Source organism: Pipistrellus kuhlii, unplaced genomic scaffold (genome assembly GCF_014108245.1).
Source record: "Pipistrellus kuhlii isolate mPipKuh1 unplaced genomic scaffold, mPipKuh1.p scaffold_m20_p_2, whole genome shotgun sequence".
NCBI lineage: Eukaryota > Metazoa > Chordata > Mammalia > Chiroptera > Vespertilionidae > Pipistrellus > Pipistrellus kuhlii.
This window is the reverse complement of record NW_023425515.1, coordinates 121,530,437-121,543,688: the sequence shown is the minus strand read 5'-3', so window position 1 is coordinate 121,543,688 and position 13,252 is coordinate 121,530,437. Positions and strand designations below refer to the sequence as shown.

The 13,252-nt window shown below is 35.7% G+C and overlaps 1 protein-coding gene and 1 long non-coding RNA gene across 10 annotated transcripts in view; both read left to right on the top strand.

Annotated features, from left to right (window-relative positions):
- The window catches only part of NUP153 (nucleoporin 153), a 61,355-nt gene that overhangs the window by 41,370 nt on the left and 6,733 nt on the right, over positions 1-13,252 (top strand). For 8 of the 9 annotated variants that reach the window (XM_036444197.2, XM_036444199.2, XM_036444203.2 and 5 more), the window contains 4 exons: positions 2,902-3,024; positions 5,637-6,254; positions 9,152-9,346; positions 11,591-12,472. In XM_036444197.2, coding sequence (XP_036300090.1) covers positions 2,902-3,024; positions 5,637-6,254; positions 9,152-9,346; positions 11,591-12,472 — 1,818 coding nt within the window. The remainder of the gene's footprint in view (positions 1-2,901; positions 3,025-5,636; positions 6,255-9,151; positions 9,347-11,590; positions 12,473-13,252) is intronic. The other variant, XM_036444204.2, reaches the window with a different exon arrangement.
- LOC123652681 lies at positions 9,624-10,827 on the top strand. The gene is made up of 2 exons (XR_006742139.1): positions 9,624-9,685; positions 10,022-10,827. It is a non-coding gene; the product is annotated as an uncharacterized LOC123652681 (long non-coding RNA).

Sequence of the window (13,252 nt, the reverse complement as noted above, 5' to 3'; positions counted from 1 at the left end):
CATCCCAACTGGGGATTGAAACCTTTTGGTGTATGGGACAGTGTTCCAACCAACTGAGCAATGGGCCAGGGTTAAGATCAGCCTTTTGACAATGTTATTTAGTAATTATTCTCAGAAATACTTACTCCCTAAATGTAAATGTTAACAGTTAATTGTGAGGGAGACAGTCACAATAGCAAATTTACCTATTGTCTTTTATTCAGTCAAATTAAGTATATTAATGAAGTCATATAAGAAATTCAATAGATTACTTCTCTAAGTTTACTGTTCAGTTCCCAGCATTTTTATGTATCAGGGTTATGCTGGCCTCAGCAAATAGCAATTATGTACATAATTTCTGAACTCAAGCCCTGGCCGGGTGGTGAGTAGGTTGGAGTGTTTTCCCACACACCAAAAGATTCCGGGTTTGATTCTCAGTCAGGCACATAACCTGGGTTGCAGGTTCCATCTCCAGTCATGGTATGTATGTATGGAAGGCAACCAATTGATGTTTCTTTCTCACATAGATGTTTCTCTCTTTCTCCCCCACCCCCCTTACTCTGTCTCTAAAAAGGAAAAAAAGAAATCCTCAAGTGAGGATTAAAAAAGAAAAGGAAAGAAAGAAATGGGCATAATTGAGGGGAGATGATGAATATTCAGATGATTATTTTATTTAAAAATTTATTTAAAACTTCAGTTGATATATAGTATTATATTAGTTTCTGGTATTTAGACATTTATGTAACTTATGAAGTGGTTATTCCAATAAATCTAGTATCTATATGATCTCATACTTTGTTATTATAATATTACTGACTATAATCCCTTTGCTATACTTTACCTCCCTGTGACTATTTCATTTCCACCAATTTGTACATACTCTTCTGCCCTTTTTCACCCATCTTCCCTCCCCCCACCCAGTTTGGCAACCATCAAAATGTTCTCTGTATCTCAGTTTGTTTCTGTTTTGTTTGTTTGATTTTCTGTTCATCCATTAGGGTTGTTTCTACCTTTTGGCTATTGTAGACATGCTGTTGTCTACAATACATGTACATATATTTGTTTGAACACTGGTTTCAGTGTTTTAGGGTATATACCTAGGAATGGAATTGATGTACCAAATGGTCTTTTGAGGAAACCACAAAGTTGTTTTTCTTAACTGATAGCTCATTTCACATTCCCACTAGCAGTTCATGAGAGTTCAAATTCTTTACATTTTTATGACACTACTTTTTAAGGTTTTTTATAGCCATCCATTTGCATTCCCATAGTGATTAATGATATTGACCCTCTTTGATGCTTGATGGCCCTTTACATATGTTCTTGGGAGAAATGTCTAGTCATGTCTTAACCATTTTAAAATTGGTTTGTTCCTGTTGCTGAGATGTATTTTTGTATAGCTGGATACTATATCCTTATCAGACATGAGTTAAGAGTGATTTCTCCAATTCAATGGTTTGTCTTTTCACATTTTTTTAATAATGTCCTTAGATGCACAAAGGTTTTTTTAATTTTGGTGAAGTTAAAATTATTTTTCTGCTTACATTTTCGGTGTCTTCTAAGAGTCTATCGCTAAATCTATGGTCATGAAGGTATAACTCCTAGATTTTCTTTAAGAGTATTATGGATTTCTTATATTTAGATCATTGATCCATTTTGAATTAAATTTTATTTATAGTGAGATATATAAGTAGGCAGGATTTGTTTTGAAACTACTTTTTAACTGACCAACACTCAAGAAGAAAAAGCTGTTTGTTTATATTTTATTATAAAAAATTTCAAACATTCTCTAATGTTGAATGATAGACTGATTCTCCATATACTCTTTACCCAGCTTCAACCTTTCGATTTTATGGCCAATATTGTCCCTTTTCCCCTCCCTCTTTCCTACCTTTCCCTCTTATACATACAAACACATACCAGGTTATTTGGAAACAGTTCCACGTGCGCCCCCCTCCCCCCAAAAAAAATATAACCACAAAACTATTATCATGCTTAATATGTAGATTTCTTAAATAAAGGATATGTTCGTTTTGGAAAACATAAAAAGTAAAAGCAATAAATAAAAGACACTCATCATTAGCAGCACCATTACTTTTAAATGGAAACATTCAAAACCTGTTTTATCCATAACTATGCTTTCAAAAATGATTGTTTGTGGCTATGTAGCATTTCATGTCAACATTCTGTAATTTATGTCATCAGCCCCTAATTGAGCATTTATCTGTCATTCAGGTTCTCATTGTTGTACCTGAAAGGTATCTTCATTCATAGGGTGAATTTCTAGAACTGAAATGATTGCCTTAGTTGAATATTGTTAAGGTATTTTTGAATCAAAAGTGTAAATTGCTATGTAATTGATTATATATTTCATGAGGGGTAGCTGCTTGCCCCAGTTGCCATACATTCTTTTAAAAAAATATATTTTTATTGATTTCAGAGAGGAAGGGAGGTGGAAAGAGATAGAAACATCAATGGCAAGAGAGAATTGATTGGCTGCCTCCTGCATACCCTCACACTGGGAATAGAGCCTGCAACCAGGGGAATGTACTCTGAATCAAACCGTGACCTCCTGGTTCATAGGCTGACGCTCAACCATGAGCCACACCAGCTGAGCACCATATCTTCTTCAGTGTTTCAACTTGGTTTCTTGATTACCAGTAATAATTATAGTTTATATTTTTTGCCCATTTGGAGGAGAGAGATGTATACTGTGTGAAATAGTATTTGTACTTCCTTATAATGGCAGTTTAACTCTGTATTGTTAAGTAATTTTTTCATTATCTTTGAATTTCATACTTTTAAAATGATATTTTAGAAGTTGATTCAAATTGTCTTTGCAAAAAATCTTTTTAATGCATTTAACTTTAGTCCAGTGTTTTTTCTAGGCATAATATATTTTATAATTAAAAAATATTACAGCTCAAGATATCACTGCAATGAACAGTACAAGCTGTAAGAAGCCAGATGAAGTTTCTGAGGGACTTTTTAGACCTGCAAAAACCCTGAAAGAAGGAAGTGTCCTCGATGTTCTGAAAAACCCTGGTAAGATAATGGCTGCCCTTGAGATAGTCTAATTTTTTTTTTTTTTTTAGAAGAAAGTTTAGTTATATATTTTATTGATTTTTTACAGAGAGGAAGGGAGAGAGATAGAGAGATAGAAACGTCGATGAGAGAGAAACATCTACCAGCTGCCTTTTGCACACCCCCTACCGGGGATGTGCCCGCAACCAACGTACATGCCCTTGACCGGAATCGAACATGGGACCTTTCAGTCCGCATACTGACGCTCTACCACTGAGCCAAACCAGCCTCAGCAGATAGTCTAAATTTTTAATTAAAAACTCGTGATCTTATTTTAATGTCATTTGTGGTACACTTTAGGCTTTAAGAGAATTGTGGCTAATTTGATAGGAGATTGACTTCTGAATATAGATGTAATCAAATGTTACTCTGTACTAAAATGAAATTTGTAAGAGTCAAGTATAGAAGGAGAAAAATGAATTGCCTATTAATAGAGGTAGGCCAATATTGAATGAAAGTAAACAAACAAACTTGATGATATACTTGGACATTTCTTTCTCACCAGAGTGTTGAAACTGCCATGTTGTTCTATATGTCAAAGCCAACAAATGTACTGATCCTAACATATATAAAAGACAATACTCATTTGAAACAAGAAATGAAAGCTAGTATATAATAATTTGAAGGCAACAACTAGAAATCCTCAAAATAGGAGTAAGTTTTCAGTTTGAAAAATCAAAGAGTATAATCAAGTTCAGTTGTGATGTGTACTGTAATAATTCAAAGGTGTTTAGTAATTCAAAAACAATTTAAACCCAGCAAAGATGTTCATGTATGATTGAGTAGAAATTTCAAAATAAAGTTGGCTTCTACAACAAGATTTAGAAGGATTAGTGTTTTTTTTTTAATTAGCTCTCACTTTATAGTTGAGTATACTGCCTTCAGGAGTCTTAATAATTTAGATGATTTTACAGTTATGGCAGAACTCGAGAATGCCTTTACTAGAATTAACCAAATAGGTAAGCATCAAATTCTTAGTTTATCTTTTTAAAGTTACATTTTGTATTCATAATGTCCACACTTCCTCCCTTTTAACATTTTTTAAATAGCAAGAATTTGGAGGAGATCATATATTCTTTTGAAGGAGAAATTAAGAAAATTGGAAAAAGTGGAATGAATAGAAATCTGTAATACTTTGAGGTGGTTACTGTTAAAATTTTGACAACCTTAGTAACTCAAGTTAATCATGAACAAAATGTTGATTACTGGGCATAACTGAGATACGTGGGACTGTTTTTGCCATTCTGTTAAAAATAGCCCTAGACTGAATTATTTCTTCGTAGCAGTAGAAAATCTCTTAACAACCTTCTGTATCTTCTTCCCCTCCAATTTTCTTTTCCTTTGGTGCTGAAGGCAGGAGAAACAGGATCACTGTGTTTGTTTGTATGAATAAAATAAAAATTACTTTGTTTAAAGGATTGAAATGTTATTCCACAAGTGAAGTATAGTTTCAGTGAATCAATTTAATGACCACAGTTTTAGTGTAGTACAAGACTTAATCTTCCTATTATTCTTTCATGGTTCTACATGATTACCTTAGTTGTCTAAATATACCTTCAGAGGTTACAAAAGGTATACTTACAATGTGATAGGTTCTGAGATTGTTTTGGAGAGATATTTGAAGCAATTTTGTTTGAATCAGTGTTTGGTAACTTTGCATGGGCCTGTATTTGTACTCCATTGGGGTTGACTGGATCTTAATTTTTGTATTTCTAGGCCTTATCAGATGGTTTGGTACATCTCTGTTGGAATTTTACCATTTGTCATTGAATTGTTGCTATTTTAAAGCTCTGTATGAGTTTAGTATAATTAAAATATAATTTTTACCACTCTGTGGTACTTTGGAGGGACATCTGCCCAGTGACCATACATACACAGTTAAGCTGGTTTTTACCGAAAGTAAAGGATACCTCAGTAGTGGATTATGACTGGACATTTGAAAATTAGAATTTACAGTTATTGGATATAGCCAAGGGAACACTTAAAGGAGAGATAGATGCAGGGAGACGGCTATAAATGTAGGTCAGTGTTGCAGGAATGTAGAGTGTAGCAAGACACTCCACAAGACATTGATGACAATTGTATAGATCGATGAATTACTATAATTAAAGCCTTAAATTAGGTATTGGTTGACTTATAATAAATAGAAGTTCATAGAGAAGGAAGGCGATATATTATAAATAAAACATCTGCTGTAGAACTTGAACTAGATCTAGTGTCCCTTATTTACTAGAGGCTCTCGGTGCATGAAATTTGTGCAAGAGTAGACCTTCCTTCCCCCAGTTGTCAGCACCAGCTTCCCTCTGGCACCCAGGACCTGGGTTTCTCTCACAGCCCTGGCTTTATCCAGAAGGTCATCAGAACCATGTCCAGTCTAATTAGCATATTACACTTTTATTATTATAGATGCTATTAATTAATAGTGCTTAGGTGAAAATCACCTTAAGTAATCCATCTTGGATTATAATAACAATAAGGTAAATCTGTTTTCTTCCAGTAATAATATTTTATTTAATGTTTGATTAGAAAACATTCCCTAACTTTTTTTCCCTCCAATTCTCCCTACCCCATAGGTTTCACATCACCGAAGGCAGATTCTCTTGCTGCTATTCCTACCACCACAAGCCCAGTAGTTTATACAAGACCAGCAATAAGTAGCTTTTCTTCTAGTGGAATCGGGTTGGGGGAAAGTTTAAAAGCTGGATCATCATGGCAGTGTGATACTTGTCTACTCCAGAACAAAATTACAGACAGCAAGTGTATAGCCTGTCAAGCGACAAAATTGCCACTAAGAGATACTGCTAAACAGACTGGAATTGGGACACCAAATAAAAGTGGCAAACCAGCTCTTTCTGCATCAGGGACAGGTTTTGGAGACAAATTTAAACCAGCAGTAGGAATTTGGGATTGTGATACCTGTTTAGTGCACAATAAGCCTGAGGCGATAAAATGTGTAGCTTGTGAAACACCGAAACCTGGAACTGGTGTTAAGCGAGTCCTTACATTGCCAGCGGCTTCAGAAAGTGCTGTCACCGTGGCTGCTTCATCCTCCAGCTGCACTGTGACCACTGGTGCCTTAGGATTTGCAGATAAATTCACAAAGCCCAAGAGGTCTTGGGAGTGTCCAGTATGCTGTGTTCCTAATAATCCAGAGGACAATAAATGTGTGTCCTGTATGTCTGAGAAACCAGGTACGTTAATGGCTGTTTGGAATAATTTTGCTCATTATGTTAGTAGAACATTTTAATTCTCTGTAAGACCACTAAGAACAACTAGAATATTTTAGGTGTTTCAGGATGAGAATTTTCTCATATGTCTTAAACTTTTTAAAGCTATATTGAGATTAAAATGACTTGCGTGGGGCTAGATTTATTTGTTTTCTTAGGATAGGCTGTGAGTACTTTGATCTCTTCTTTGTATGCAGTTTTATCATAAACTTTTTGTTCTTCATGATCATTTCAAAGTTGACTGTTATAGATGCTGAAAGGTCTTAGAAGGGAACAGTCTTTCTCAAACCTCTATACAGAATGAAATATTACTTAGTCTTTTTTTCTCTAAATGAGGATGGCTAGTGGTCATTTCCAGAGAAGACTTGATTAAGGGGTGGACAATATTGCTTTCTGAAAAGGCTGTCGTTGAATGTTAATGGCGATACCTGTATCTGTATACTATCTGCCAGAATTTGCAATGGTAGTAAGTTACTGAATCATCAGTAAAAAATTCTAAATTAGCTAGAAAAATGAAGTTAGGTTTGAGATTTTTCTGTTGAAATTTTAAAGAGTTAATAAATGTTCACTTTTGGAAATGACTCTGCTGTTTTTGTAATACTATTATATAATTATTTGGTACGGATATATGGTGACTTGAATATTAAATAAAACATATAGGTATTTTGGGAATTTTATGTGTAGTTTTGTATCTGCAATGAAAAGCTGTTGAGTTATTAGCCTAAATCTCTGTCTGAACATAAGGGGTGAGCCATAAATCTAATTCCTACTGGATGTCTCCACGAGAATAAGGTTTCAAAAATCTTCATTCTGAATTAACTTTCTCTTCCCACCTGACACCCCTCCTTCCATATTATATATATATATAATAACAAGACCTTGATACAGGCAGGGAACTGAAATTCTGAGTTGATAGGAGAAGAAAATTTTAAGTCAGGCAAGAATTGTTACACATAAAGGAAATTCATGTATTAAAGAATGCTGACTTCATCTTATAAATGAGCCATGATTTTAAGCAGAGGAGTGATGCAGTCAGATTTGTATTTTGATAAATCACTAGGTGGCTTTTTGAAGGATAGACTTAAGGGTGACAAAATTTGGAAACCAAAGGACAGATTAGGGAGATTGCATCAATAATATAGGCAAAGATAATGGTGATGTGTATTAATGAAATCAAATAAGGATGGAAGGGTTGTAGAATAATGTGTAGTTGAAGACATGATGATTTCAAGCTGTTGGAAGTTGACTTTCAGATTATGTGAGATCATTATACTGATAATGGACCCTCTGGCCTAAAGATACAGATTAGAGTCACTAGCCCATAGTTTTCTAATAAGTCATGGGAATAGAGGTGATGGAAGTGACTGGAGTAAGTAAAGAAGATGGTCTAAAAATGGAACTCTGCCTATTTAAGTAAGTGGCAGGGATAAAATTTTGGAAGTTAATTTTTTAAAGGAATAACCAGAGGAAAGCATGGCACTGGTTGCTTCTTGGAAGGATGAATTTAGAGGGAATAAATCTCAATATGAAAGCTATTATTCAACCAAACAATGAGTATAGCAGTAGAAGGGGTCAGAAAAGAGAATGAAAAAGATGTGAGAAATATGTAAGGGAGGAAAAGCCATTAACCAAGTTAATTAGTGGGATAGTGGAACTGCCAACTAAGGAAGAGACCACAGGAATGAAGCACAGAAGTGTGGATTGCAGATAAAGATTAGGAAACTTTTGTTGATTAAAGTTATCAGAGTAGATGAGAACTTGTGAGCAGTGCAATGTACCAATGATGGAACCTCAGCAGTTTTACTGGCATGATGGAAGAGAATATACCAGTAAGACATCAGATAACTGGGAGAAGTGATGACAATTGGAGAACATTTAGAGAAGCAGGGATACCAGAATAGATGGCTCACTCTTAACACAATAAAGGGTGGGGCAAAAATGGGCTTATAGTTGTGAGTACATGAAATAGTTTATTCTTGTATTATTATTGTATTCTTTTTCATATTAACAACTGTCAAGCTACTTTTGCCCCACCTTTTATTTATTTATAAACTGCTTTGCTGAGCCATCCTTGCTGTGGAGCCTCCTCTCCCCATAGAACTTGCTAATTCTACTTAAAGATTTAAATCTCACCTCTGAGGATCCTTCTCCTACCCCTTAGTGATTTCTCCTTCTTGTACTCTTGCATTAAATCATTTATTACTTTCCTTCTTGGTGATGGTGCTACTATGCATTTATTTTTACTTTTCCCTTTTAAGACTATGAACACCTTTAGAAGTTAATATTTTACTCATCTTTTATGTTCACAGTGCCCAAGTAAATTATGGTGTTAATAAATGTCTGTTTAGGCTAGCTTATAACAGATGCCATGAACACATAATAGGTGGTGTCAAGTGGAATTGCAAAATGAATGATAGAACACTTCTATGCAAAAATGATCATTTCAAAGGCAGAGACCTGTGCTTTGAAATCTTGAATTTAATATGGTTTGTGGCTATGTATTTTCTATGTTACGATATTGTCTATAATTTTATGTCTTATAATGGTGTACTGCTTGAAGAAATTGGACAAAGATTTTCAAGGAAAATTTATTTAGTCCTAGGCTCTGATATATGAGCATGATTTTTTTTTTAAACCATGGCTATTCAAACTTGGGATTAAGGGGTACTTATCACTAAGCAAGGTGAGTATGAGCTGTTCATTCATAAGATTAAATTTTTAACAATGTAATGTTTGTATTTCTGGCATTTTAATAGGAAACATTAGTAATATAAATTGAACATTTAGACCTAGTGATTGAACATTTACCATATTGACTTCATGTAAATGAGAATTCCCATATGTTTCTGCATTGTTTTTAGGAAATTCAGTACCTGCTTCAAGTAGCAGCACGGTTCCTATCTCTCTGTCTTCTGGAAGCTGCCTAGGATTAGACAAGTTTAAGAAACCTGAGGGAAGCTGGGAATGTGAAGTGTGCCTAGTGCAGAATACCGCAGATTCTACCAAATGTGCAGCATGTGAAAGTGCCAAGCCAGGCACAAAATCTGAGTTTAAAGGTAAGGAGTTGATAAAGAGCTTCTTTGTATTGCCATTATAAAGTGAAATACTTCCAAACAGCTTTAGTTTTAAAATTATTCATTCTCTAATTCAGGGGTCCTCAAACTTTTTAAAGTGGGGGCCAGATCACGGTCCCTCAGAGAGCTGGAGGGCCGGACTATATGAACTACTAATTCCTACTGTAACACCTCGGCTGCGCTCACTGCCCAAAAAACCTGGCGGGCCGGATCAGACTCCTCTGCAGGCCGCATGTGGCCCGCGGGCCGTAGTTTGAAGACGCCTGCTCTAATTAATGTAAATGAGGTATTGCCCTGGACTTTTTAGTTCCATCTATGCTAGTAAAATGGTAATATGCTAATTATACTGGACATCCTTCTGGACAAAGCCACGGTAACAGAGGCAGTTAGGGGCAATCAGGCTATCAGGGGAGAGCAGTTAGGGCGATTAGGTCAGCAGGGGAGAACAGTTTGGCAGTTAGGGGGATCAGGCCAGCAGGGAAGAGCAATTAGGGGCATCAGACAAGCAAGCAGGTGACTGGTTAGGAGCCAGATGTCCCGGATTGTGAGAGGGATGTCCAACTGCCGGACATCCCCCGAGAGGTCCTGGATTTGAAGAGGGTGCAGGCTGGACTGAGGGGCCTCTCTCCCCCTGCACAAATTTTCTGCACTGTCTAGTCTGTCTCTGAATTAGTGTAAGGTTGAATTATTTGCTGGTCAGCAGTGAGGTATCTTTTCTGCATCTAGGTAGATAATCTGTATTTTATTATTGATTCTGAGAGAGTTTTAGCTTTTTTAACTGTTAACAATCCTTTGGTATATAGATAAATTTCCTGTCTTTTTGACTGGCAATTTATACCCCTGGAACCTTGTTATAAGTAATCCAGACTTGGGCTTTTATTATTCCAGAAAAATAACTCGCAATATTTGTTATATAAATGTAAAGGAAGAACCTCTCAAAGTAATCTGGAGGCTGGATTTTTCACATCTTGATATTTCTATATGAATTATTTCATATGAGACACTTCCTAGTGCTTTCAAATCACTGCTCTTCAGTCTATTTTAGTTCCTTCTGTAGCTGATACCTCATGGCTTCTTTTTTATATTCTCTACTTGTAATACGGTAATTGCCATACCTTTAAATGTGTCCCTTTGAGGCAGAGGTGACAACTAATGTGGTTTTTGGGATTTTTATTTTTAGCTTTCTGTGTAATATCACTCAAGGTATCTTAGAGACCATGTGGATAGCTATTTGCTTTTGAGATTCTGATACAGTTTTTCAGTTAAGATTTTTAGAGAAAGAAAATAGGGTGGGTAATCATTAAAAGTGGAAATCTGAAGATGAGGGCTTGTCATTTGTCTATTTACATATGGGTAAGCAGAGTAATGGATAAATATCTTAGGCCCTCTAATATTTCCTTTTTGAGGCAATCAGTTAAGCATTCCATTTCTCATTTATTCGTTATAAGAAAGCATTAGGAAATCAAAACTTTGATCTTGTCAATACAGTATAGTTTATCTTTTTAAATATTGTTTCCACTGATGTATTTCTAATACTTTGATGCTAAATTTTTTTAATGCTTGAATAAATAACACATTCACAAGTCTTAAAAATCAAATTATGACGATTTACAGTGAAAAGTCTTATCTCTTCCCATTGGCTTATTTTTCATTTTTCCTCTCCTACCAGTCAAAAAGCTATGGTTGGTTTTATTACTCTTTCAAAGTTTCTTTGTGCACATCATAAGAAAATAATGATTCTGAATATCCTATGTCTCTACCTTGTTTAAGTGCTCTGCTGCCTCTTTTTCCTTGATTTTATCACATAATTAGCTTGGACATACATTTGTTTTTTGTTCACAGCTGCCCAGATTGCATATGGCATTTTGTATGTCACTAATAACACAGCTGTAGAATTATTAGAAGGAAATGTGTTTGTAATTTTTTGGTAAACATTGACAAAATGCCTTTTATAACTTCGTGCTAAGTTACACATCCACCTGCAATGTATAAAGTGTCTATTATTTCTAGTAATACTGTTTTATCTAACTTGTCAAATCTCTGTAGTTGCTAAGGATTAGGAATGTAGTTCTCATGCTGAATTTTTGGCAATTTGGTCTATGTTTACTGCCATTGCTAATCTTTAAAGTACGCCTTTGCAGAGTTATTTCCATGTCCCTTTGGTTTTTAAGGTTTGCATTTTGTTTTGAGTGGATAACATTAACTCAGTGTCTTATATTTTTGAAGGCTTTGGCACATCTTCCTCATCTTCAATCCCAGCATCCTCATCCTTCAAATTTGGTATACAGTCATCCTCTTCTGAGCCTTCTCAGACTTTACCAAGCACTGGAAATTTTAAATTTGGAGATCAAGGAGGCTTTAAAATAGGTATGTCATCAGATTCTGGATCTTTAAACCCCATGAGTGAAGGCTTCAAATTTTCTAAACCAGTAGGAAATTTTAAATTTGGAGTTTCATCTGATTCTAAACCCGAAGAAGTTAAAAAGGACAGTAAGAATGATAATAATTTTAAGTTTGGACTTTCTTCTGGTTTAAGCAATCCAGTTTCTTTAGCTCCATTTCAGTTTGGGATGACTAATCTTGGGCAACAAGAAAAGAAAGAGGAACTGCCTAAAGCTTCATCTACAGGCTTTAGTTTTGGTACGGGTGTTACTAACCCTACTCCTGCTGCTGCTAACACTGTGGTGACCTCTGAGAGCAAGAGTAGCTTCAACTTTGGAACTATCGAAACCAAGAGTGTCTCAGTGGCTCCTTTCCCATGTAAGACGCCAGAAGCGAAAAAAGAGGAAATGCCTGCCACCAAAGGAGGGTTTCCTTTTGGCAACATGGAACCTGCCCCTCTGCCGTCTGCCTCCTTGTTTGCTTTGGGAAGGACAGAAGAGAAGCAAGAGCCTGTCACTTCTACTTCTCTTGTGTTTGGGAAGAAAACTGACAATGAAGAGCCAAAGTGTCAACCAGTGTTTTCCTTTGGGAATTCAGAGCAAACCAAAGATGAGAGTTCTTCAAAGTCCACCTTTAGTTTCAGTGTGGCAAAACCATCTGAGAAGGAGTCTGAGCAGCCAGCAAAAACCACTTTTGCTTTTGGAGCTCAAACCAGTACTACAGCTGGTAAGTATTAAACATTTTCTTTTATAAGGTGTCTTTGATATCTCAAAGTCAAGGAATGGCTTCTACTAAAAATATGTGAGAGGGACTAGTAACAGAACTCTCAGGAAAGGAGCCTAGGATTTTCAACTTTAATTTCTCCATTCCCTCATAATTTTAATGATCTACTGATCTGATTTTGAGAAATACAGTTCTAATGGAAAGCCCACAATATTGCATGCTTGTGTCTTTCGCCCTTCTGTGAGCTTTAATATCAGAATTAGCATATACTATTCAGGAAAAATAGGCATTCTTTCCTATGCATATGAATATTTCCTAACTAATAAAATTTTTATATGTAGGCCTTCATTTACAAATAGAGATAACCAGTCATTATCAGCCATGTAAAGAAATATAGACAAATATAATTCATCTCTGAGAAATAGAGGCAATTATGAAAACTTAAATTTTGAAGAAAAATGAAATAGCATTTTTATTTTTTTTAATTTATTTTAAAATATATTTTATTGATTTTTTTATCAGAGAGTAAGGGAGAGGGATAGAGAGCTAGAAACATCGATGAGAGAGAACCATCGGCCAGCTGCCTCCTACACACCCCTTATTGGGGATGTGCCCGCAACCAGGGTACATGCCCTTGACTGGAATCGAACCTGGTACCTTTCAGTCCGCAGACCGACGCTCTACCACTGAGCCAAAAACGGTTTCGGCTGAAATAGCATTTTTAAATGTTAATGGAAAAAAATCATTTTATGGACTGAGGAGCAGAAAAAAGCATATTTGGTA